The sequence below is a fragment of the Rhinatrema bivittatum genome, chromosome 7, assembly GCF_901001135.1.
Source record: "Rhinatrema bivittatum chromosome 7, aRhiBiv1.1, whole genome shotgun sequence".
NCBI classification, from domain to species: Eukaryota; Metazoa; Chordata; class Amphibia; order Gymnophiona; family Rhinatrematidae; genus Rhinatrema; species Rhinatrema bivittatum.
This window is the reverse complement of record NC_042621.1, coordinates 202,637,540-202,663,753: the sequence shown is the minus strand read 5'-3', so window position 1 is coordinate 202,663,753 and position 26,214 is coordinate 202,637,540. Positions and strand designations below refer to the sequence as shown.

General features: G+C 43.8%; 1 protein-coding gene across 6 annotated transcripts in view; it reads right to left on the bottom strand.

Annotated features, from left to right (window-relative positions):
• The window catches only part of FAM13C (family with sequence similarity 13 member C), a 389,871-nt gene that overhangs the window by 121,889 nt on the left and 241,768 nt on the right, over positions 1-26,214 (bottom strand). For all 6 annotated transcript variants that reach the window (XM_029609761.1, XM_029609762.1, XM_029609763.1 and 3 more), the window contains one exon: positions 5,762-5,972. In XM_029609761.1, the coding sequence (XP_029465621.1) occupies positions 5,762-5,972 (211 nt within the window). The remainder of the gene's footprint in view (positions 1-5,761; positions 5,973-26,214) is intronic.

The window sequence follows — 26,214 nt, the reverse complement described above, 5'->3', positions numbered from 1 at the left end:
AAATTCAGAGTAGAAAGACAATGGGAAGATCGCCTCAGCCTGCCAGGGGAAGGTCCATCCCTCCTGGTTGAGGCAGCTGCGGCTGTGGTCGAGGACCCGATAGCCATATCTTTGCAGCTTAGGGGTTGATACCGGGGAGCCCGGCTCACTCACCCCAGGAGACCTAGCAGTGACACCTTGGCTGTTCCAGGCAAGTTAAAAACAAAACAAAAAAAAAACCACTTTTCTGCTTTTCTTGGGGTCTTTTCTCCTGCTCGCGGCGATTTAAAAAAAAAAAAAAAAAAAAGTTTTGGATTTTCTTTTTACTGTGTTCTCGTTGGCCCGACGTGCCGCGGAGGTCAGCGTGCCGGGCGTGCGGATCAGCGCGCTTGTCAAGGGACAGCTTTTGCTCCGATTGCCTCCCCGTGGGAGAGGGTTCCTTTACTACCACTGGGGGGTTTATGTTGAGGGTCACTTCAGTCTCCCATGCGTTTGGGGAGCTGCTGGCTGATTCTGATGCCCCGTTCCTGCTGAGGGCAGGAATGGGCGCCATTTTGGGAAATTTTGGCGCGGCAGCGCCGGCCGCGTCAGAGGACAACAGTTTGCCGCCAGCCTTATCCCCTCAGCGTCCGCCCACGGGGGTGGGGGTGGGGGGTCAAATCGACTGGTTCTGATACTTTTTCTTCAGGGGATGATCCTACAGAGGACGAAGATGCCTCCTCTTCATCCTCCTTTAATTCAGATTTTATTCGGCTGTTAACCAAGGCCTTTAAGGCCAGGAGGGCCTCTAAGAAACAGGGATTGGACAAGATTTCATCCACTCTGCCCTCTAAGCACGAGAAATGGCTCAAGCAGAAGGCTGAGCAGGGGGTTCCTAAGGCCAAATGCCCCTTGCGGTCTCTGGCACCAGAGGAAGATTCAGACTCTTTCTCAGAGGTCTCGCCGGACCGTGATGACCTGGTCCTGCCTACCCATCCCTCAAGGGGGGTAGAGGGTGCAGAGTGCTGCACGAGAATCCCGTGGCATGGACTGAGATGATCCCAAGGTGATCCGGCTATTCCAGAGGGATGAGCTACCACCTCTTATTCCTGCTATTTTAAAGAAGTTAGGCATTGAGACGATGCAGGATCCGGCGTCTTTAGGGTCTATGGACCCTGTGTTATTGGGTCTTAGAGGCCCACCTACAGCTTTCCCCTTCCATTTTTCAGCAACAGATCTTCTCTACAGAGAATGGGACACTCCGGATATGGGGCTTAAGGTCACCAAAGCCATGGATAAACTGTATCCCCTGCCAGAGGAAGCTTTGGAGGTCCTCCAGGTCCCGAAGGTAGACGCAGCCGTGGCGGCTGTCATAAAGAAAACAACTATCCCTGTTACGGGTGGTACAGCTCTCAAGGATCTGCAGGATCGTAAACTTGAGGTGCAATTGAAGAAAATCTTTGAGGTCTCTGCGCTGGTAGTCCGGGCAGCGATGTGTAGCAATTTCAGTTTGAGATCTGGGCTTCGATGGTTGCAACAGCTACAGGCCAACGATTCTCTCTCTGAAGAGGAAGCGCGTCAAGCAGGGTGCCTGGAGTTGGTTACTGCGTATAGTGCAGATGCCCTTTATGACCTCTTGCGGACTTCCACTTGATCTATGGTCTCAGCGGTCTCTGCGCGAAGATTATTGTGGTTGCGAAACTGGGCGGCAGATGTGTTATCCAAATCACAGTTGGGCTCTCTCCCCTTTAAGGGTAAATTATTGTTTGGAAAGGAGATGGAGGACATGATACAGTCCTTGGGGGAGAATAAGGTCCATCGCCTACCAGAGAACAGACCGAGGTTGAGAGGCTCTTTTTCTTCTAGATCACGCTTTCGCGGAGGTTGTAGAGCTCGTACGTCTCACACACCCTCTTCTTCCTTCAACAGAGTACTGGCAGGCAGCAATTTTGGCCTCAGTCCTTTCGTGAATGATGTTTCGGTAGACCTGATAACTCCCAGTCTACCCAAGGCGGTAAGCCTTCCCAATGATGGGCAGCAGGTTCATTCCTCGGTCCCGGCAGTAGGGGGCAGACTGTCCCTATTTTACGAAGAATGGACCAAAATCACTTCGCACCAGTGGGTTCTGTCTGAATAAAACACAGCAACACTTTAGATTTTGCATGCCTGCCACGCCAATAGTTTCTGATTTCTCCTTGCGGGGTATGCCACAAAACATCGAGCGGTAAAACAGATGTTACAGCGACTTCTCGACCTGGGTGCCATTGTTCCAGTTTCTCTATCAGCACAGCAAAGAGGCCATTACTCCATTTACTTCTTGGTACCAAAAAAAGAAGGGTTCTTCCAGCCCATTCTCGATTTAAAAAAGGTCAACAAGTGTCTGCGAATCCCCCGATTCCGCATGGAGACGCTTCAGTCAGTCATCGCTTCCGTTCGTTCGGGAGTTTCTGGCGACTCTGGATCTAATGGAGGTGTATTTGCATGTCAGAATAAGAGAAGATCAAAGGTTTCTGAGATTTGCCATTTTGGGTCGATCCTATCAGTTCCAGGCTCTGCCTTTCGGTCTCGCTACAGCGCCCAGAACATTTACCAAGATTATGGTGGTGGTGGCTGCTCAACTCTGCAAAGAGGGGTTGTTAGTGCATCCCTACCTGGACGATGGGCTGATTCGGGCAAAGTCGGAATTGCTTTGCCACGCAGCAATCCAGCGAGTGTTGCAACTATTGAAGGCACTCGGATGGGTAGTCAATATGGCCAAAAGTCGCCTAATTCCCTCCCAATCCTTGGAGTATTTGGGAACTTTGTTCAACACTCAACAGGGACGAGTCTATCAGACATCCGACCGCATGATCAAACTATAGGGACAGGTGAAACGATTGCTATCCAAGCCTCGGTCGGAGGTCTAGGACTACTTGCAAGTTCTAGGTTCTATGACCTCTACTTTGGAACTTGTTCCCTGGGCCTTCGCTCATATGCATCCCTTACAGTCGGCTTTGCCGCCCGCTGGAATCCAGTCTCCAAACAGTTCCTTCCTTTCTATCAAAGGTAGTTTCCTCCTTCCATTTGAATCAATCCATGGATCTTCCGTTTTTTTCCAACCTGGATAGGTCAGATCCTCTCAGGATTTACAGAAGTTGGATGTTCGCAAGGTTCTGCTCCATTACCTTGAAGTTACGAATACTTTTTGGGTTTTGGATCACCTCTTTGTGCTCTAGAATGGGCCAAAGAGAGGTAACATGGCTTCTAAGACCACGATAGCCCGATGGCTGAAGGAAGCAATTAATTTTGCATACTTACTCTGTGGTAAGCCCTTACCGGTGGGTCTTCGAGCACATTCAACGCGATCTCAGGGGGCTTCATGGGCTGAATGTCAGATTTCTCCTCAGGAGATCTGCCAGGCGGCTGCATGGAAATGCTTGCATACTGTTGCGAGGCATTACAGGCTTGATGTTCTGGTGCCAGGGGTGGCAAATTTTGGAGAAGGTGTGCTTAGAGCGGGCCTCTCCGGATCCCATCCCAGGAGTTTGGACTGATCCAGGTATGTACAGGGAAAAGAAAAATGGTTCTTACCAGATAATTTTCGTTCCTGTAGTACCATGGATCAGTACAGAAGCCCACCCATTTACTGCATAAGAGGTAAGGGAGAGTCCGCTTCATCAGCATTAGTTTTGTTTTCTCTTCTACAGTACCATTCTGATTACCCTTTTTCACTGGGTCTGGTTTACAGTTGGAGTCAGTGCTCCTTTCTTGTTTAAGCTTCTTGTACATAGTTAGTTTGAATGGCATACATTCTGCTTTGACACATACTGACAGGCTGTGGGTTGCACTTAGGTATATAAGGCAGAGTCTGTCAGAACTTTCTCTGTCTCCATCTGCTGGTGCAGAGGCAAAACCCAGGAGTCTGGACTGATCCGTGGTACTACAGGAACAAAAATCATCAGGTAAGAACCAATTTTCTTTTAGCCAGGGTGAATGCCAGTTTGAAAATTGCCTCTTAAATGCAGCTAAACTTACATGTAATGTGTCACAACATGCAACTTTTAGCCACATTTAGGGAAATGTTCCCAGGGGCATATTTAGAATAGGCAAGGAAAATAATGTGTGCTTGTGGGGGCTAAGACTGGATGAGTCGGGGGGAGGGGCTGGTTGTGTACATGTATATGTGCGGGGGGAGGGAATGGGGCTTGCTTGGAAAGTATCTTTTAGCATCAATCAATCAACTACCTCGCTATTTTCCCTGTCTCTTTTGGGGACAAGGCGTATGGACCCCCCAACCCCTTCCACCAACACCCACATATACCCCCTTCTGCAAATATATGTGGGAAGCATTCCGAAACCCCTGCATGATGTCCCTACTTATAAGGGGTAATTTTCAAAACAGTTTGCACAAGCAAAAGTCAGGGTATTTTTTACTTGCATACTTTAGCACAAATTTTCACAGCAGATTTATGCGCATAAATCCGCTTTGAAAATTTGCAGGTGTGTGCAGAACCAAAATGGGACAAAGTTACACCTGCTCAAAAGCAGCTATAAAACTTTGGATATGCATTTTTGTGCAGGTATAAATCAAAAGTATGTACATACATCATGTCCCTGCCCCAACTTCGCCCCATGGAATGCCTCTTTGTAGCTGCATGAAAATACATAGGAAAAAAATCACTTTTGTGCATATTTTTATGCACACAAACTCTGCCCACCCCCCCACCCCCACCCACCTGGGTAATTCTTCAAAGGCCATATAAGCACAGAAAACTGGGGTTTATGCACATAAATCCTTTGGAAAATTACACTTTGAATGAATTTTCAAATCTATGCAAGTTTATTTTCCAGAGCAAATTTTACCCACACAAAAAAGCAGATACAAGATTACACATACTTTGTATTCTTGGCACTTTTCAAAAGGGAAAGTGCATATGTACTTTCCTTCGGAAAATCAAGTACAAGATCCGTGTTTACTTTGCACCTCGGTGGGATAAGTGTGTTATTATGTAATGAAAAGGTTATCTAAAAGCTAAGAACAGAAAGCCTCTAATGAGGTATACTGGCAGCCTTACTGCAGGCTGTCCGCCACTACCCAAAAGGTTTCAAAGCTAATAAAACAGGGACACGACTCTTATACTTAGTGTCTGCTCCTATGTGCAGTTTTAGCACATTTTTAAAATGCACCGTTCATACAATTTATTTTGGTGATGGGAGTGGTTGTTTCAGTGGAATTGCATTGACAGGTCATCAGAATGGATCTAGATTTGGACCAAGTGTATGAGGGGCTTCTTCCCGTGTTGTGCTTACAAGTAAAAATGTTTAGCACATCTGGAACAAGACTGGGAGTCCTAAATCCGTCCTGGTGACCGCACAGCCAGTCGAGTGTTCAAGATATCCGCAATGAATATGCATGAGATATGTTTAGCTTATAATCATATAATGGGTTTCCAATGTAGGCAATTTGTTTCATGCATATTGATTATGGATATCTAGAAAACCTGTCTGGCTGTGGAGTCCCCAGGACAGGTTTGGGAAGCCCTGCTTTACCACCTGATGGCTGCTTAGTTGCTATTGGACATGTACTACTGGTCTAATTCTAGTTCCTAGTGAGTAAAAGGCCACACTTTACTTGTAATTTGTGATCCGTTCTAACGTGGTTGATTCTAGGCATTCAGATAAAGCGAATGTTAACATATATGCTTCTGAACAGCTGGATAGTCTGAGTACAGTTTTCTTTTAGCAGTGCTTTTAAAATATAACAACTCAAGACACAGCATAATCTACCATGTCATATATTCTCAGATATTTAAAATATTCTTACATCATAAACTGTTGAGTGCTGGGTGGGGAGGGTGCTGATTCAGGATCCAAATTAAATCTCTGACTTTGACTAAAGATAGAGCAGCGTGGTGACAGAAGGGGGTTGTCTCCATCAGTGATATGGTACAGCAGCCTGCTGGTCCCCAGGGAGTGATGGTCATGAGGTCCATTGTCTGTGTCACTTCGCCAGTCTTTATGGGCTAATACAGGCTCTAAGGTCACAAGACAAATAAATGTACCTTTCAGGTCAATCGCAAATATTCTACATTCATTTTCGTAAACCTAAAAAGTTTTCTGATTTAAACATACAACATGTAGCATGAGTGAATTGTAGGAAAATATCAGCCCAAGGGAAGCCCCTCCCATAATGTGGAAACAGGGAGGAGGGGAGGTGGGCTCGGAGGGTGGGAACAATCTTTTCCAACAATGTGCCATGAAATGAAAGGGGTTCCTCCCCTCCCAGTAGCCTGCAACCCCTGCAACTCAGGCAGATCCACCATGGGCTGACCGGGGGGGGGATGCCAAACAGCCCAATTCACCACGGTGTTTTAACATGAAAAGATTTACATATTTTCAATTACATTTGGATGAGATAAAATAGCCAATTTGGACAAGTAGAACACTGTAGTAACAACTGGAGAACTGAACTATGAAAAACTTAACTGAGATAAAAAAAAAAAAAAATCATGAGCTAATGGGTGGATGAACCACACATTTTAATCTCTAGAGGGAATATAACAGCTTCAATAACCTCCAGCATACAACACAAAGACAAAAGTATTGCAAAATCAAAGTTTACTGCACAGTTCTAGTAGCCTTATTGTTCCTGGAATAAACAGTTGACAGTTCTACTACCTTTTGAGAGGTCCATCATAAAGAGGATCCAAAGATGATGCTGTACATGAGCTTTTGGTTCCATATGGGTCCCTTTTTCTGACATAAGAACATGTAGACATGTAGTCTCAAAACCTCGCATACAACATATCTGGATAATTATTTTATTGATTAAATAAAAAGAACTGCAACCTGAAAAATATTTTAAAAATCTTAATTTTAAGACACATTAAAATGCCTAAGGGTAAGGATCAACATTACTTGTCACCTTATAAAATGAAAGTTTGTTTTAGCACAGGGCTGGTGCTACTTGTTTTCTGCCTTGGGAAAAGATCACTGTGATTCCCACTCAGTAGATTCTAGCTGAGCTCTTCAGGGAATTCTCAATTTTACCAACAATCACTTTGGATTGTATGAACGCTGCTTGTAGGAAGTAGCTGCAGTAGGGTTAGAGATTAGCATAAGACTAGTAGAATTCTGGTGGGCAAATCTAGGACATTTGTTCCCCGCAGTGCCAGTAATCAGCGAGCAATGCCTTGGGAGCTGGGGGTAGGGGAAACCAGGAGTGATGGTACTATCCAGTGGGCTATCCTCATCGAAAATTGGAATAATTTATCCTCTAAATATACCTAAACACTTGGTGTTAAGCAACGCATAAGGCCTAGAATTTAATGTTTCCTCCAATAGGGAATTTCAGACACTGAAGAGAGAACTGAATTTTGGTAACTGAGCAGTAACTATCTGAATTGAGATCTTTGCTCTGGGCCCCTATCCAGAACTACCCAGCCTGGGCATTACATAAATATAAGTTTATAAATATCAGTACTGAATAGTGTGATTTTACTCTATAATTCTGAATAGTAAAATAAAACTTTGTTATCATAAAATTATAGCTCTTACAAAACACTGTAAAATTGGAACAACAAAGATCAAAAGTTTAGGAGTTCAACAAGGATTCTCTAGATACCTGTAATAATAAAGGACTTTTGCTTTCCTCTTTCTGTTAAGCAGAGGCAGGAATGTTGGACCCCATGAATATGTGGTAGGCTTCAAGTTAAATTCTGATTAGGACTAAAACCACAGAATAGGTGTCATTTGAGATTCCAAAATGAGTGTGAAGACCAGGGGCGGATTGGCCTATCGGGGGGAATCAGGCTTCCCCCGGTGGGCCGGTCGCTCCCATCACGTGATTTTTTTTTTTTTTAAACTTCCCGGCCAAAGAAGAGGGTCTGCTGGCGCTGCGGCCCGAAGAGAAACCTGTGGGCAGGGCCAATGGAAGCACTAGGCCTGGGGCACCGCGAGCAGTGGTATCCCGAGGGGAGCCAATGCCCCCGGGCGCAGGGAGGCTCATGTGGCGCTGCGACAGTCAGATCTGTGTGTGTGTGTGTGTGTATGTATATGAGATGAGTTGAGAGATTGTGTGTGAGAGTGAGGATCTGAATGTTTGCAGAGACAGCATGTGAGAGCCTGTGTGTGTGTGAGAGAGACAGCTTGTGACAGTGAGAGCCTGTGTATATGAATTTATTTATTTATTTATTTAGCAGTTTTTTATACCGACCTTCATGGTAGATAACCATATCGGATCGGTTTACATTTTAACAAAGGGTAAAACTGAGGTAACAATTCTGGTAAATAATAGATAACAGGAAAAGGAATAAGTCAAAGTTACAATCAACAAGGTATGGAAAACTTGGAGGCTTAAAGACAAGCTGGAAGGAAGATAGAGGCAGGTAGAATAAATATAACATGATACGAATAATTTAACGGGTTAGAGCATATGCTTTAACCAGGAAATGCCAGTGTCCATTGTTCAGGAGGAAGTGTGTCAAAGTCCTTGTAAGAAGTGAGGCTTAAACTAGTGATTATCCGGTGGTTCTGGGAAGGCTTGGTGAAAGAGCCACGTCTTTAGTCTTTTTCTGAAGGTTAAGAGGCAGGGTTCCAATCTGAGATTTGCTGGGATATTGTTCCAGATAGCTGGGCCTGCAATTGAAAAAGCTCTGTCTTTGGTCGTAGAGAGGCGAGTGGCTTTAGTAGGGGGAAATTTCAGAGTGCCTTTGTGGATATCTCTCGTTGGTCTGTTAGAGGAGTGGAGTTTGAAAGGGATATCCAGGTCGAGTTGGAGTTGCTGATGGATGGTTTTGTGTATTAGGGTAATAGATTTGTACAGGATTCTGAAATTTACTGGTAACCAATGTAGGTTTCTGAGGACGGGGGAGATGTGTTCACCGCGGCTGGTGTTGGTCAGCAGTCTCGCTGCCGCATTTTGTAACATCTGCAGTGGTTTGGTGGTAGATTTAGGGAGGCCTAGAAAGAGGGCACTGCAGTAATCTATTTTGGCGAACAGAAGAGCCTGGAGGACTGTCCTGAAGTCTTGGAAAAATAAGAGTGGTCTCAGTCGTTTCAAAACCTGTAGTCTGAAGAAACTGTCTTTGGTAGTTGTGTTGACCTTTTTTTAAGGTTTAGACGATTGTCTATTATTACCCCGAGGTCTCTAACGTGCGTATGAATGATTGTATGAGAGACAGCATGTGACAGTGAGAGCCTGTGCTTGAGCAAGACAGCATGTGGGAGTGAGAGAGAGCCTGGGTGTGTGAGTCAGACAGCATGTGCCAGTGAGAGACTGTGTGTATGAATGATTTTATATGAGAGCATGTGACAGTGAGAGCCTGTGTGTGTGTGTGTGAGAGAGAAATGCATGTGAGAATGAGAACCTGACTGTGTGTTTGAGGGAAGAAGATGGAGAGAAAAGAAACAGAAAAAAAAGACAATATAAAAGGAATTGGCAAAATAAAAATTAGAAAGGGAAGGTGGAAAAAAAAGCCTGTGACCAACCAATTAGAAAATGAAGATCAGACAGCAAAGGTAAAAAAAAAAAAAAATTACTTTTTAGTGATTGGCACATGTAATCTTTGGGAATGTGCAAGAATAGCACTTTCTCTAAGCAGATCTCACAATGTACGAGATCAGCATGGAGAAAGTGGAAGCCCATGGGGCCTGCACAGAGGAGGCAGCAGAATGGGCTTCAGTGTCAGTAGCAGCAATCAGCACCTCCCCAATAGCCATGTGGCAGCAGTGACAGTGGCAGCAGAGGAATGAGAGAGATTCCGAGGTTGCTGGCAAAAGAGAGGGCGGTCTGCCTTTAGTGTGTGCATGTGTATGAATGGGACTCTGCCTGGGGGTGTATGTGTGTGAATGCATGGATGCCTGCCTGGGGGTCTGTGTGTGTGAGAATGAATGTGTGCATGCCTGGGGGATGGGGAGGGAGTGGTGTGAAAATGAATGGGAGCCTGCTGGGGGTCAGTGTGTGTATGTGAGAATGACTGGGAGCTTGCCTAGGTGTGTGTGTTTGTGTGTATATGAGGGAGCCAGTGAGAGTGAGAGCATGAGTGTGTATGAGAAAATCCAATGGAGTAAGAGTTTGTATGTGGAGGGGGAAAGAGTGTCTTAGAGCCTGAGAGTGTGTCAGTGTCAGTGAGAGCGAGAGTGAGAGGTTATGGTGGATTTAAGAGCATGAATGTGTATGTATGTGACAGTATGTGCGAGACAGAATGGACATGTGAGTATGTGTGAGAGAGAGGATAACCTCCTAATCCTCGACAATATCAGGGTGACTGGAAATCAAGAGCCCCCACAGAAGGGGACACAGCAGGGGCTTTTTAAAATCCTTATTAGTTTTAATTATTGAATATTATTTGATGTCTGCTCTTTTTGAAATATTTTATTGGCGTTATATACAAATTTTTGAAAATTTCCCCGAGTTAAATTACTGGAGGTTCTATTCATCAGCAGTTTTGAAATATATATTTTTAGTATGATTTTCTTATTGTGATGTTTTATAGTTCTTGATTTTATTGTTTGATGTTTTATGCTGCATTACTGCTGCATTACATACAGTCTAACTTGTTGTGATTTCCTGTTCAGTTTGTCTGTGCATTTCTGTGTATATTTTATGGTCCCTTTATTCTGTATTTGGTGACTCACCAAATTGTATGTGTAATTGGGTACCCATGGGCCAGTAGGCAGAAAAATCCCCCGGGCCACTATTTTCCCACAATCCGCCCCTGGTGAAGACCAGGATGTCATCCTGTTCTTTAAGTTACATTGCAGTGACTAAGACTTTATAGCGTGACGATAAAGATACAATTGACTTTTCACATGATATTGAAAACAGGAAGAAGGATTTAGCAAAGGAAAAAAAAACACCACACACTAAGGGCCTCATTTTCCAATATCGCAGTGGTAATGCATGAGGGGGCGTGTCCCATGCAAATAAGGCATTTGTCGTGCAGCGGGGAAACATCGCATGACGCGATGTTTTCGCCATTTGCGGAAATGGATTCGCAAATCGCGAAAACATCGTGCACCGCGATAAAACAACCAATGAATCACTGCAGTACATGAAAGTGTCCAAACAGCCTATTGCACAACACTGGGGGAGGAGAGAGAGAGAGAGAGAGAGAGAGAGAGAGAGAGAGAGAGAGAGAGAGAGAGAGAGAGAGAGAGAGAGAGAGAGAGAGAGAGAGAGAGCGGGAGCGAGCGAGCCTTGCTATAGTGCCTATGCCCTAGACAGGTATTTGTATCCCTATGGGAGGGCCACCTAGTAACTCGAGGTGGGGATTAGGTATGAGCGTAGGGGGTTGGGGGCCGCTTTCACATTCAACATGAGACGTACGGAAAGAACAGTGGTCTCTAGTGAAGATTTGCTGGCCGTCGGAGTGAGGAAACTCACTCCAAGAAGAGATTTGGGCAATGTTCCCTCAACCTAGCTTGTTGGACAGGTTGAGGGAACATTGCCCAAATCTCTTCTTGGAGTGAGTTTCCTCACTCCGACGGCCAGCAAATCTTCACTAGAGACCACTGTTCTTTCCGTACGTCTCATGTTGAATGTGAAAGCGGCCCCCAACCCCCTACGCTCATACCTAATCCCCACCTCGAGTTACTAGGTGGCCCTCCCATAGGGATACAAATACCTGTCTAGGGCATAGGCACTATAGCAAGGTGCTCACTCTCTCTCTCTCTTTCTCTCTCTCTCTCTCTCTCTCTCTCGTTCGGAATTGTCGTGGACCGTGATAACCCTTTACTGGCTCGTAGCGCACAACGTAACGCGAATGAAAGTGTTGTAGCTAGGAGCCGCGCTAACACTGCGGCTGTTTCGCAGCACACGATAACTGTTTCCTGTTTTACATATGCTCCGCCCCAACTCCACCCCCTGAATATAAAATGACGGATTTGCGGTATTATCTCCCATGATAACACCTTGGAAAATGACCCCCTAAGAGGTGAATTTTAAAAAAGAGTTGCTTGTGTGAAAAAGGCCAAGCATGCACAATTCTTATTTTTTTAAAGTGGCAAATTACACGCGTATATGCACGTTTGCAAGCAACAGAATGCACATTAAAAAAGGAAAGATTTACATACATAAATCCCGATTTTAAAACTGGTAAACCCAGCATGTGTAGGGATGTTACCTGTGCATATTTACTTCTACTCTTTACCAGGTTAAGTCTGAATAAAACTCGTCATAGCCAAAAACGGTAACTGGTCTGGGTAAACTGGAGGGGAGTGCAGACTGAAGAACCAGAGGGGTCTTGATGACCTAGGGACAGACTGGGCAAATTGGTGGACTACTTGGTCAAATAGGTAATTTCCTTCATGCCTATTTTTGTTTTTTAAATGTGCACACTTGTATGTGTAAAATCCAAAAAGTCCTAAAGGAAACAAATGCAAATAATATTTCCTCATGTAACCTCTTAAAATTAGGAGCCCACAAAATCGCTCTAGGCGTATATTATATAATATGCAAACACTTGCATGGATGATTTAAAATTCCAGAGCATGTGTGCTCGTGCCCACATAAGCAAGTAAATGTGAGTACACAGGCTCATTTTAAAGTTACTGTCTAAGGGTATAATTCATTAAGGCATTTTTTTTTTCTATTCTCTATTTATGGAAAAACACCTTGCTAGATCAAGCCTTAAATATTCAATATTTAGAGTCTGGATGTAAACTTGGTCTAAAATGTTGCAAGCATACTGAACATAAGAAGTGCAAGCTAGGTCAGACCAATGGTCCATTGAGCCCTGCATCCTGTCTGCAACAATGGCTAATCCTTATCGCTCAGAAGTACCCGGCAAATCCTAACACTGTGATCCATTCCATATTGCTCAATGTCACCAAGTCTACCTGGCTAATAATTTTTAATGGACCTGTCCTTCAGAAACATGTTCAAATCTTTTTTAAGCCCAGCTATACTACTAGCCTTGCACACTTCCTCCAGCAACAAACTTCATAGTTTAATTGTGGGTTGACTGAAAAAAAATGTTGTAAACCTGCTACCAGCTAGTTTCAAGAGTATTACTAAGCCTGAAAGGCTAAATAACTATTCCCTATTAACTTGTTCCATACCAGTCATGATTTTATAAACCTCTGTCATACAGCTATTTCTATCCTAGGGATCTGCCAGGAATGTGTGACCCAGACTGGCCACTGTCAGAGACAGGATGCTGGACTTGATGGACTCTGGTCTGACCCTGCATGGCAATTCTTATGTTCTTATTCCTTCTCCAAGCTGAAAAGCCCTAACCTGTTTGGACTTTCTTCACAAAGGAGACATTCTCTACATTTTATCATTTGTTACCCCTCTCTGTACCTTTTCTAGTCCTGCTATAGCTTTTTTGAGATGAGGCAACAAGAACTGCACACAATACTTAAGGTGTGGTTGCACCTATACAGAGGCATTATGATATTTTCAGTTTCTTTCTGAATAATTCCTAACATTATATTTTCTTTTTTGACTGCTGCTACACACTTAGCAGAGGATTTTAATATATTGTCCACATTGACTTCAATGTTCTCTTCCCAAATAGTAAACCCTAATGTGGAACCCAAAACTCTGTGGGCTACATTTTAAAAGCCCTGCGCCGGCGCGCCTATTTTGCATAGGCCGCCGGCGCGCGCAAAGCCCCAGGACACACGTATGTCCCGGGGCTTCGTAAAAGGGGCAGGAGGGGGCGTGTCCGGGGCGGGTCCGAGTCCCCCGGCACTGCGGCCTGTGCCGGGGGATGCCGAGGTGGCGCGCGCAAGTTACGCCTGCTTCAAGCAGGCGTAACTTGCACAACAAAGGTAGGAGGGGGATTTAGGTAGGGCAGATAGGGGAAGGTGGGGGGACGTGGAAGGAACGGAGGCATGCTGCGCGGCTCGGCGCGCGCAGGCTGCCGATTTTGCACAGCCTTGCGCGCGCCGACCCCGTACTTATTTAAGATCTACCTCTGTGTGCAAAATTAGGCTTATTTTTCCCTATATACATCACTTTCCACTTGACCACATAAAATTTCATCTTCCATTTAGATACTCAGGACACCAGTTCTGCAAGGTGCTCTTGTAATCCTCATAATCTGCTTTTGGTTTAACTACTTTGAATTTTTTTTTTTTATAATTGATAGTTTATTGAGCAAAACAAGACTGCATTTCAACAACAATGCGTTTATAAAAACAGAATGTTATGAAACGTTATCTAACATTTTTGTCATTTTTCCCCCCAAACCCACCCTTCATCCCCTCTGGCAAAACAAAAATCCAGATATAGACAAATGCTCTAGCAAGTATTAGACTTACGGAGTGACATCACAGTGTACATTCAGTAAACAAATAAAGTCAAAGTAGCTGTTCATTCTGATCATTCCGCCAATTAATATATCTTTCCCACATCCTGTTAAATTTTTACAGTCTTGAGTAACCGAAGAAATATATATCATGTAGCTTCTTTCTGACAGTTTGAAGTAAATGATACAAAGGTTGCCTCCAAAAGGCTGCCAGTGATATTCTAGCAACTAACACACAGGCCGATACAGTAAAGTCTACGGGAGAGCGGGCGTTTGCCCACTCGCCGGTGCGCGCGATTCTGTATTTAAATTAGGCCCGGCGGTAAAAACGGGCATCCCTAGCACCTCCTTTTTGACAGGAGCAGCGGCTGTCAGCAGGTTTGACAGCCGACGCTCAATTTTGCCGGCCTCGGTTCTCGAGCCCGCTGACAGCCACGGGCTCGGAAACTGGACGCCGGCAAAATTGAGCGTCCGGTTTTCGGCCCGACAGCCACGGGCCGAATTCAAATTTTTATTTATTTATTTATTTTTACACTTCGGGACCTCCGACTTAATATCGCCATGATATTAAGTCGGAGGGTGCACAGAAAAACAGTTTTTACTGCTTTTCTGTGCACGTTCCCGGTGCTGGAAGAAATTAGCGCCGACCTTTGGGTCGGTGCTAATTTCTGAAAGTAAAATGTGCGGCTTGGCTGCACATTTTATTTTCTGTATCCCGCGCACATACCTAATAAGGCCATCAACATGCATTTGCATGTTGAGGGCGCTATTAGGTGCCACGGGTTGGACGCGCGTTTTCCTCCCCTTACTGAATAAGGGGGAGGAAGGGTAAGGTAAGGGAAAACGCGCGTCCAAGAGGAGGCTAACAGTGCGCTCCATTGGAGCGCAATGTACTGTATCGGCCTGACAATTTGAAGAATTAGCTGCTGAAGTTACTTAGAAAATTCAGGAACAGGAATACTCAATAGGAGGTATCTGGGATCTCTGGGACCCTTGTGAAGTAACTAGTCTTATGAAATGCAATGTGTCATCCCTAAAATGTATCACCATAGGGCATTCCCACCAAATATGAAACATAGATCCAATATTGTCACACTGCCTCCAATAATTAGGGGTGACCTTAGGATATATTTTAAGTTTTGAAAGTGTTAAATGCCAATGATACAAAAAACTTTGTATCCATTTTCCTTTAAAAGTGAAGAAATAAATCCTTTACCTACAGACAGAAAACAAAGATCCCAAGACTCTTCATCTAAAACTGAGCCAAGATCAGTTTCCCATGATACAATATGCTTTGGTTTAGCAAGTAACTGTCTTGATAGATTTTTATACATTTTGACACAATTCTCTTAATTTTACCATTACTATCGCATAATCCTTCAAAAAAAAAAAAAAAAAGATTTTCCCTTAGAAATATCTATAAAAATTTGCTTAGATCTTATATAATGACAAACCTGCAAATAAGGATATACACCTCTATGATCAAGACCATATTTTTCTTTAAGCATCTCAAAACTAATAGGGAATTATTAATCCAGAAATGTTCTAGCAAATACAATCCCATCATTCCATCTAAATAAAAAAAAAACACTTTCAAATCAAAACCTATTCAAAAATCTTTATTGAACCATAAGGGCATTTTAAAAAAGACCGTTCTAAACCCTACAATTTGCCGAGACCATCTATCCCATTCTTTCAAGGTAAACTATGTATAAGGGGAAATAATCTCAGGCATGTAACTAGATTTCCTAGAAACTCAAAATTGTGTTTTAAAGAGGACATCTCCTATGATAGCGTGTTCCACTTCCACACAAAGTTTAGTGTTTCTCTGTAAGTGCCAGTCTATTATGGTCCTTATCTGAGCCGCAACAGAATATTTTTTTAAAATTTGGTATCCCAAGGCCTCCCAAATCCTTTGGATAATAAAGAATCTGAGCCACCCAGGGTGGTCTTCTCCTCCATATAAAACTAAAGACAAGCTTTTGTACATTTTAAGATATGCATCAGACAACAAAAATTATCAGTAGTTTGAAAAAATAAGACAACCTAGGAAGAACATTCATCTTATTTTAGCTCTTCTTCCCAACATTTCTAGATACTGAAAAACCCTATTAACTGCCTTTGGATAGTTCAGAAGAAACAAATCTTCAGGTTTTGAACATATATTTCAAACTCTGACATGCCCATTTAAAGGATAATCTTGATTTTAGTGTATTACTTAAATCCTGGCCAAGATAAATTTCTAATAATTCAGATTTATCCATGTTGATTTTAAAACCAGACCCTGCTCCATATCTCACCATTTCCTTAATCCAAATATCCAAGGAAAACACAGGTTTGCTGATAGTAAATAAAACATCTGCAAATAGTGATATTTTATCATCAAAGTCACCTACAATACTTGCAATCTCTCTCTGTTTCCGGATAGTATCTGCAAAAGGTTCCATTAACAGAGCAAATAGTAATGGGGATAATGGGCATCCCTAACAGGTACACCTACCCACTTTGAAATTACCTGAATTGCCCCTATTAACTTTAATACATGCCTCTGGCGCATCCTATAATTTATGAATCCACTGACTGAAATTATTACCCAGTCCCATTTTCTCAAGAACCCTAAATAAAAAATTCCAATGAACTCTATCAAATGCCTTTTCTACGTCAACAGATAACACAAAATTAAATTTAACACTCTCCGAACATTGCAAGCTGCCATTCTACCCGAGACAAATCCTGACTGATCCTTATGAAATAGCATAGGAAGTAAAATGCTTAATCTATTAGCCAGGATTTTTGCTAGCAATTTGAGTTCCAGATTTCCGTTGGAAAAAAAAAAAAATCAGCAGAACCAGGGGTCACGATTTAAAACTCAGGGAGGAAGACTCAGAACCAATGTCAGGAAGTATTTCTTCACGGAGAGGGTGATGGATGTTTGGAACGCCCTTCCGGAGAAAGAGATGAAGACCAAAACTGTGAAGGATTTCAAAGGGGTGTGTGATAAACACTGTGGATCCATAAAGCCTGGAGGATGGGAATGAAGAGAAGAGGTATGGGGGTGGCTTGTGGGAATGACGGCTACTACCGGGGGTGATTAATACCCTTATTCAATAAACGTTCACACGGTTAATGCAACTCCAACATTGCTCTATTCTTCAAGGAAATGTGGAAAAGAGGAATTGCATTCAGGCAACAATCAACAAGGTAGCAAACAAGGTAGCAAATAAGCGTGGGAGTAGCTTGCTTGTTGCTGCGGTTACTACCCCAAACCAATTATGCCTAATACTTCACTTTCAATGCATATCCAGCATAGATCTCTGCTTCAACAGTAGGGGGGGAATGAAGATAAGAGGATTTACATTCAGACAACAACCAACAAGGACTGAATTGCTCAATCTGGGTAAACAAATAAGGGTGGCAGTAGTTTGCTTGTTGCAGCGGTTACTACCCCGAACCAATTAAGCCTGTTACTTCACTTGGAAAGCATATCCAACGCAGCTCACTGCTTCAACGCAGGGGGGTGGAATTAAGAAATAGGATTTACATCCAGACAACATCTAACAAGGCATTTATCTGAGCAGTATGAGTATGCAAACATCGGGGTAACTTGCTCAATACGACGGTTACTACCCCCAAACATTAAGCCTTATACTTCACTTTGATGCAGCTCCAACACTGCTTTCTGCATCAATGGCGGGGGTGGAAGGAAATTAGAATCAAAAAGTTACCAATAAGGGCCCTGAACTTAGTGGTCGGAGTAACAGATAAGTATTAGAAAATAAGTGTGAAAGCTTGCTGGGCAGACTGGATGGGCCTATTGGTCTTCTTCTGCCGTCATTTCTATGTAAGGAGCTTGGCCTATATGAGCCAAACAGAGTTGCGTCTTTCCCAGGTTTAGCCAAAACAGTTATCCCCACCACATTAATACCGGGCAAAAGCTCTCTTGCCCAATAGGGAATTAAACATATCCTGAAAAGGCTGTAGAATGACAAGTTCACAAACTTTATAGAATTTATATATGAACCCGTCAATTCCAAGAGCCTTACCATTTTTTAAGACTTCAAATAGTCGAAACATTTCAAGACAAGAAATCTCTTCATTCAAAAGATGACAATGTTCATTCTCTAAACACGACAAAGTCACTGAGGCCACGTACGGGATCAATATCAGACAACTGAATAGACTGATCTAGTATATATAATTCCCCATAGAACTGAGTGAATCTATCTCTAATTAAAGATGATGTAACAAGCATGGCACCATTTTTATCCCTAATTTTAAGAATTTGATTTTGGAATATTTGAATCTTAAGTTTACAGCAGAGGTGTAGCCACGGGTGGGCCATAGCCCACCCACTTTGCTCTCAGGCCCACCCACTTAGAGTTACACGGTACCTGAGAAGAGACCCGAAACAGGGCCATCACATAAACTCATCCTGCGCAGCCCGAGAGGAGAAGTCCGACTGTCGCAGGGCCATCACAAAGCTCATCCCAAGCAGCCCATCGGCCAAGAGGCCCGACCATCACAGAGCTCATCCCACGTGGCCCCAGAAGAGGCCAGACTGCTGCAGGGCCATCACAGAGCTCATCTTGTGCAGCCCGAGTCAAGAGACCTGGTCATCACAGTGCCATCACAGAGCTCAACACACATGGCCAGAGAAGAAGCCTTGCAGCAAGAACGCCCAGGAGAGAGGGAGAGGCCCTGATAGAGTGTGTGTGTGTGTATTTGTGTATGTGTGTATGAGAGAGAGAGAGAGAGAGAGAGAGACAGAATGGGGAAGCATCTGTGTGTGCATGTGTGTGAAAGAGCATGGGAGCGAGAAGCCTGTCTGTGTAGGTGTATTAGGGATGTGATTTGGCCAAATCTTTTGGTTTGGCCTTCGTTATCAGCCCACTGTGAGAAATTTCGTTTTCCCGTGGTTTGGGCCAATTTTTTCTGGCCACCCCGAAAGTTTAACTAACTACAACCCCCCAACTCTCCCGCCCCCTCCCAAGACTTGCCAAAAGTCTCTTGTGGTCCAGCGGGGGTCCCGGGAGTGATGGGCTGCCCGGGCCATCCATTTCTCCTACCATGTGACAGGGGCCGACCAATGGCACCGGTAGCCCCTGTAACATGGTAAGGGCAAAAGGCCACCGGTGCCATTTTGATTACTGGCAGCTGACGGCCCGAAGGGGAGATCACTCCTGGGACCCCCGCTGGACCACCAGGGACTTTTGGCAAGTCTTGGGAGGGGGGGGTTGTAGTTAATTAAATTTGAAGGGTTAGGGTGGGTTTGCGATTTAGTTTTTTTTTTTTTTTAATGTGCCCTTCCCCCCCCCCCCCAAAAAAAAAGTGATAGGAAAACCACATGAAATTTTGTGGGTTTTCCCTTTCATTTTGTCAGCCCCCCGAAATAGGAAATATCGTCTTTATTTCCTACTTCCTTGCTAAAGAATGCACATCCCTAGTGTGTATGGGTATACATGAGCGAGAGATTGGGAGCGAGAAGCCTGTGTCTGTGTGCGTGTATGAGAGCGCGCATGGCAGTGAGAAGCCTGTCTGTGTGTATGAGAGAGAGCATGGGAGCTAGAAGCCTTGTGTGTATGTATGAGAGTATGTAAGTGGAAAGCCTGTATGTGTATGTATGAAAGAAAGAATGTGGGTGTGAGAGACATTTGGTCTGAGACAGCATGTAGAAATGAGCATGTAAGACAGCCTCTGTGTATGTGTGGGAATAGAAACCGTCGTGTGAAAGTGGGAACCTGTGTGTACAAGTGGGAGCCTGGGTAAAAGAGTGTTTGGGAGCAGGAACCTGCGAGTGAGAGCATGTGAGACAGAGCATGTAAGAGTGGGAGCCTGTGTGGCAGAAAGTATGTGTGAGAGAATCTTTGTGTATGTATGAAGAAGGAAGGAAAGAAGACAAGAGGACAGAAAAGAAGCAAAAGAATAAAAGACCCTGAAAAAGGAATTAGGTAAAGACAGACAAGGGGAACAAAGAGACTAGGACTAACCAATTAGAAAAATAAGATTAGACAAAGGTAAAAAAAAAAATGTTGACTTTCAGCAATTGGAATATGCCATCTTTAGGAATGTGCATTTCTTATATATTTGTATTTTGTTGTTTCTTCAGTATTCCAGTGTTCACAGAGGCTGGTTTCTCAGATTTTCCATTTCAGTTTTGTTTGTTTCTAATTTGTAGTCCTTTATTCTGAATTAGGTAAGGCTCTGTCTGTGTTGCACATATGTGACAAAACTGCAGTATTTTGACTAGTATGTAGTTTCTCAGTAGGGATTTGTAGCAGTTCGGCTTGTTCTGTATACCCACGACATAGTGTATTAGTGATCTAGGGCTTGGTGTAAGCATAGTCTTTGCTGACTTTTTTTTTTTTTTATAAAGTTGCTGCTGTTTGAGTCCTGAGAGTTACTGCTGTTATGGTATGACAAAGGAAGGTTCTAGGTGTTGTTTTTTGTTTTTGTAGGGATTTGTGTTACTTCACAAAGTGTTCGACATTGGAGGGAGTTTGTTTTGCTGTCTCTGAAGTGGCACCAGCATTTGAATATTTTTTTTTTTGCACGCCCTAGTTCTGTTCTGCACCTCTTAACATAAGAACATGATATACTGGGTCAGACCAGCATCTTGTTTCCAACAGTGGCCAATCCAGGCCATAAGAACCTGGCAAGTACCCAAAAACTAAGTCTATCCCATGTTACCGTTGCTAGTAATAGCAGTGGCTAATTTCTAAGTCAACTTAATTAATAGCAGATAATGGACTTCTCCTCCAAGAACTTATCCAATCCTTTTTTAAACACAGCTATACTTACTGCACTAACTAACTTTAGTTCTTATACTTCACTTTCAATGCATATCCAGCATAACTCTCTGCTTCAACGGCAGGGGGAATGAAGGAAATTGGATCTATATACAGACAACAACCAACAAGGACTGAATTACATAGTCTGGGTAAACAAATAAGCATGGGTGTAGCTTGCTTATTGTGGTGGTTACTACCCCTAACTAATTAAGCTAGATATTTCACTTAGATGCAGTTCCAACACTGCTCTCTACATTAATGGTAGGAGTGGAAGGGAAATAGAACCAAAAGGTTACTAAGAGCCAAGAGTAACAGATAAGTATGAGAAAAAATAAAAAGTGCGAAACTTGCTGGGCAGACTGGATGGGCCGTTTGGTCTTCTTCTGCCGTCATTTCTATGTTTCTATATTATGATTATTGCTGTTTTATTGTAGTTATGATATTCTCTACATTTTTTGAGAGAAGATTCATAAAATAATACATTTATATTTGTTTTATTACATAATTGGGCTGATGTTTCTGTTAAACTTCTGTTACTTTTTACATGATGTGTATTTATAAACTGCAATAAATATAAAATAAATTAATATAGATTAATAAGGTATTTTTAATGCTGGTGAGTGCTTGAAATAATAGAATTAAAATATTTTAAAGCATCATTCATGATGAAACTACTTAGAAATCCATTGTCAGATGCACTCTAAGGCATTATTTATTGATGAGTACAAGTATTAGGGCCTAGACTTATATTTCATCTGCCCACCCATATCAACCTTGGGCCCCCCAAAAATTCATTTCTGGCTACGCCACTGGTTTACAGGCTAGAAGTCTGCCAGCCTAGTTTCCAACGGTGTTTCCGTAAATCTCAAGATGTGCTCCCCATCCCTTGCAAGACACATCTGTGGTTAAAACTGCGTTGAGAGGGGGAGAACTGAATAAAGCTCCTTTGGACAGGGTGAAATTTAGAAGCCACCATGTTATGTCCTGTTTCATCTCGGAGGTCAACGATAACTTCTGTGTCAACGGTTGTGAGTGTTGTTTCCATTGACGTTTTAGTCCCCATTGCAGGCGTCTCATGTGTAGCCTGGTGGTGGGAACTGTGAAAATAGCCGCCGCCATGTGGCCGAGGACTACCAAAATTTGTCTCGCCGATGGCCTTTGAGTGTTGTTCAACGAGTAGAGAAGTTGACGTAGTTGTGTTATTCTGTTGGGAGATATGCCCAGTTGTGAACAGTGTCCAGGCCTGCTCCTATAAATTGTAGTCTTTGTGTTGGTTGGAGATGTGATTTCTGAAAATTGATCACTAAACCCAATTCCTGTAAGCACTGTATCACCCGAAGGTGATAGAGTAAGATGTCCGGGTTCGAAGCTATTATTAGCCAATCGTCCAGATATGGAAAGATGGTCATACCCTGTTGTCTGAGATGAACCACCACCACAACCATGCATTTGGTGAAGACCCTGGGTGCAGCAGATAGTCCAAAGGGAAGAACCTTGTACCGGTAGTGTTGATGGCTGTAGCGAAAGCATAGGTAACGCCACAAGGATGGATGGATTGGAATATATGTGTGTAAGCATCCTTCAGATCGATGGAACACATCCAGTCATTGGGTTGAATCAGAGGTAGGATCGATTTCAATGATACCATCTTGAATTTCTCTTTGGTTAGGAATTTGTTCTATTCCCGGAGATCTAATAAGGGGCGAAGGCCACCTGACATTTTGGGTTTGAGGAAGTATGGGGAATAAAACCCCGCCTGTTGGGTTTTCGGAAAAATCCGTCGAATGGCCTGCTGTTTGCAAAGCAAAGCAATTTCCTCCCCCAATTGTGGTTGGAAGCTTTGACTCTTTAGAGTGGAAAGGTGAGGTAGTATGGGTTTTGTGGTAAATTGGAGTTGGTAGCCATGTCGTACTCTCTCTAAAACCCATTGATTGGTTGTTATTCTCTCCTAGGCAAGAATGAATTCTGCCTGGTGGTGCTTGATGTAGTGGTGGTGGCTGTGTTATTAAAAAGATGGCGTTGATTTTACTGCAGCAGCCGGTTGTTGTGTCTGCTGTCTTTGGTTACGTGGTTTACCCCTACGTTGAGTTGTGTTTTATTGTTGCAGCGGAGGACGCTGGTAAGATGGATACGTCTGTGTATGAAAGGATTGATAAGATCTTTAAGGCCTACGGGCATATGATTATGTAAGATCTACTCGTAAACAATGACGCGTGGCCGAGTAGTTAGGTTGTGATGTTAAGGATTGGACTAATAGAGCTTCCTCCTTTAATTTACTGTGTCTTGAAAACATTCTCCGAACAGGTTGTCTCCTGTACACGGGAGGTTCGTTAGTTTCTCGTGTAAGTCCTCTCGTATCGTACTAGAATGTAACCATGCCACTCTACGGGCTGCAATGGCTGTTGTAGATGCCATAGAAGATGTTTAAAATGCCTCATAGATTGACCGCAGAAGATGTCTAGAACACTCCTCCATGTCATGAAGAGGCGGTGGTATCTGATCTGCTGTCAAAGAAACCATACCCTTTGTGGCTTGTATGCACTCATATAGGTATTGTACCATGTAGAATTGATGGTGCATAATGCGGGCATTCAGCATTGAGTTATGGTACATCTTTTTGCCAAGTTCATCTAAATATCGGTTGTCTTTGCCTGGTGGATAGGAGGTATGTGTCTTTGCTTTTTTGAATCTTTGCATTGCAGACTCTACCACAATTGAAGCATGTGGTAGTTGCGGCATAGAGTAAGGTGATGTTTTCCACATATGAAATTTTAAATTGATTTCTTTGAAACCGCCGACAGAGAGTAAGGTGTTTCCCAAGATTTCTGTAAGACGGTATGTAATAGTTCCTGTGGTGGAAGAGATGTTGGTTCTCCCGGAGCATCAAAAATCTTTAGGAAACCAAAGGTTTCTGATTCTAGGGACTGTCTCCTTTTGTACCTCCAGATGTAATATCATGCCCAATTTTTCTAAAAATGTTGGGTAGGTCAGGTCCTCTGGAGGGGAATACGGTTCGTGCGGTTGTTCCTGTGGATCTGATAGGAATCCGATAGATGACGATGGGGATGTTTGCGGAGACAGAGGATCGATAGGTGTATCTTGTTGTTGAATTGGTGAAATTGGTCGTTTTGCTATTGGGGATGCCGGAGGTTCCACAGACTGTTCTCTAGAGGTACGTATACTGTGTTCCGGGGAACTCACAGATAGATCATTAGACATCTTAAAGGATGATGATTCAAGAGTTTCATAAAACCCTGCCAATGATTGGGATATTTGAAAAAATGCCTCTTTTGTTTGAGGAGGCATTGTTGAACGACCAGATTGTTTTGGTAATTCACATACTTTAGGTTGCACCGGAGGAATTTTAGGGGAAGCACTTGGCATATCATACTTTCTCCCCATCCTGCCCTCTGTGGTACTAACAGACTTATCTGAGGATGTAGATGCAGCAGAGGAAGTGATTTGTATTATGTCTCTACGAGATAAGGTGTCTGCACTGCATATGTGAGAGGACTTAGATGTAGAAGGGCTCACTTCCCATGTGTCCCTCGCCTTCACAGTCTTTTGATGTAAGTGGCGTGATCACCTATGGTGATGGCGCGACGATGATTCTGTGTGGATTCTACTTCCTGACGGCGATCGTCTTATGCATTTTGATTTCACCTCTGTGGAACTGGAATGAGGTACATCCGGAGACTGGTGTTTTCGTTTTAATGCATGTGGTACCGAATGATATGGGTGTTTGGACTGGCATAGTGCACTGTGCTTAGATTTCTTTGTTGTCGTGTGCTCCAATGTCTTCTGCGCCATGTGCGCATATGGTGACTTATGCACATAAGTCTTTGGCGCCTTATGCATGGATGTTGTCTGCGCTGTGTGCAGATGTCATTTTGGGCGCAGAAGGTTTATGCGCCGGTGATTTGGGCGCGGAAGGTACTTTGGGCGCAGAAGTTGTAGGCGCTGAAGTTTTAAGCGCCGTTGTTTCCTGCGCCGATCTCTGAGGCTCTCTCGGTCCTGTCGGATCCAATGGCCCATGTCGTCTCAGCAAGTCCTTACCTCCAAGCCTGGAGGGGTGAGGATCCCATGACGATGATCGTTTTTGTGATGGAGCCGTTGTTGTCAAGGAAGCCAGGTGAAGAATGAGCCTCCGATGGCTCCGAAAAAGTGAACAGTTCCCGTATCCTGTAAGCCCGCTGTTTTTGGGCTCTAGAGACATTCGGGCACAAAATTCACAATTTTGTAAATTGTGCTCTGGCCCCAGGCATCGGTAACATCTGCCATGGCCATCCGTGACCGACATTACCTTGCCACAAAAGTACAGGGTTTAAACCCCGACTTTTTTGACATTTTTAAGAAAAAATAATAAACGTTGAGGAGAAGTCAGCCCCGCGTGTGATCCCACTCGCGGAAAAAGAACAGACTGAGGAGAATCTGTTACTTTCCTGCGCAGGAACACACGCGTAGCCACAGAGAGCTAAAATCTAAATCTCTGCTTGATAAAGCTCCGCCTCCCGGACCTGATTGACAGATCCCATGACAGCATGGCTAATTCAGCCCTGCTATCGACGGGAAATAATTCTGCTTAGTCATGTTAAATTGATGGGTAATTTCCTCAGACCAGTAGTTTAAGCTTTTCCCTAGCCTTTCCAATGCTTCAAGATGTTTACTGTCTGAATGCCGTTTGTGTAATTTTCTAGTCTTAATATCTTGCTCCATGCCCAACTGCTCACTTAAATTCTTTTTCTTCTTATAGCTGGACCAGGAAATCAAGTGACCCTGAGCAATTGCTTTAAGACCCTCCCAAAGCCAACAGCAGAATCCTCTCCAGTATTGTTAATCTGTAGATGTTACGAGTGTCGCTGCCCAACGTCTCCACTCCGCCCTCCTTACCTCTTTGGCGACTCCTCCCGCGGTTGATGGACGTCTGGCTGCCGCGGCGTCTGCCTGCCATCCTCTCCGACGTCCCCGGTCCGGCTTGGTCGCTGCATCCCGCCATGTTGTTCAGCTGCCATAGGGCGCACGCTGCGCGGGCCTGCTTCTTATTCCTTCTTTGGCACGAACCTCAGGGGCGTCCCCCTGTGATGACGTCACGCATCCCGGATACAAAAGCCTACTTTGCTAGCTAAACGAATTAGCAAGGGACTCCTTACGGATGGGATTCGCTCTCCGTACCTAGCTACTCTGCCTCTCCTTATTGGACTTACTCTATCGGGGGTACTTGCTCCTTGGGG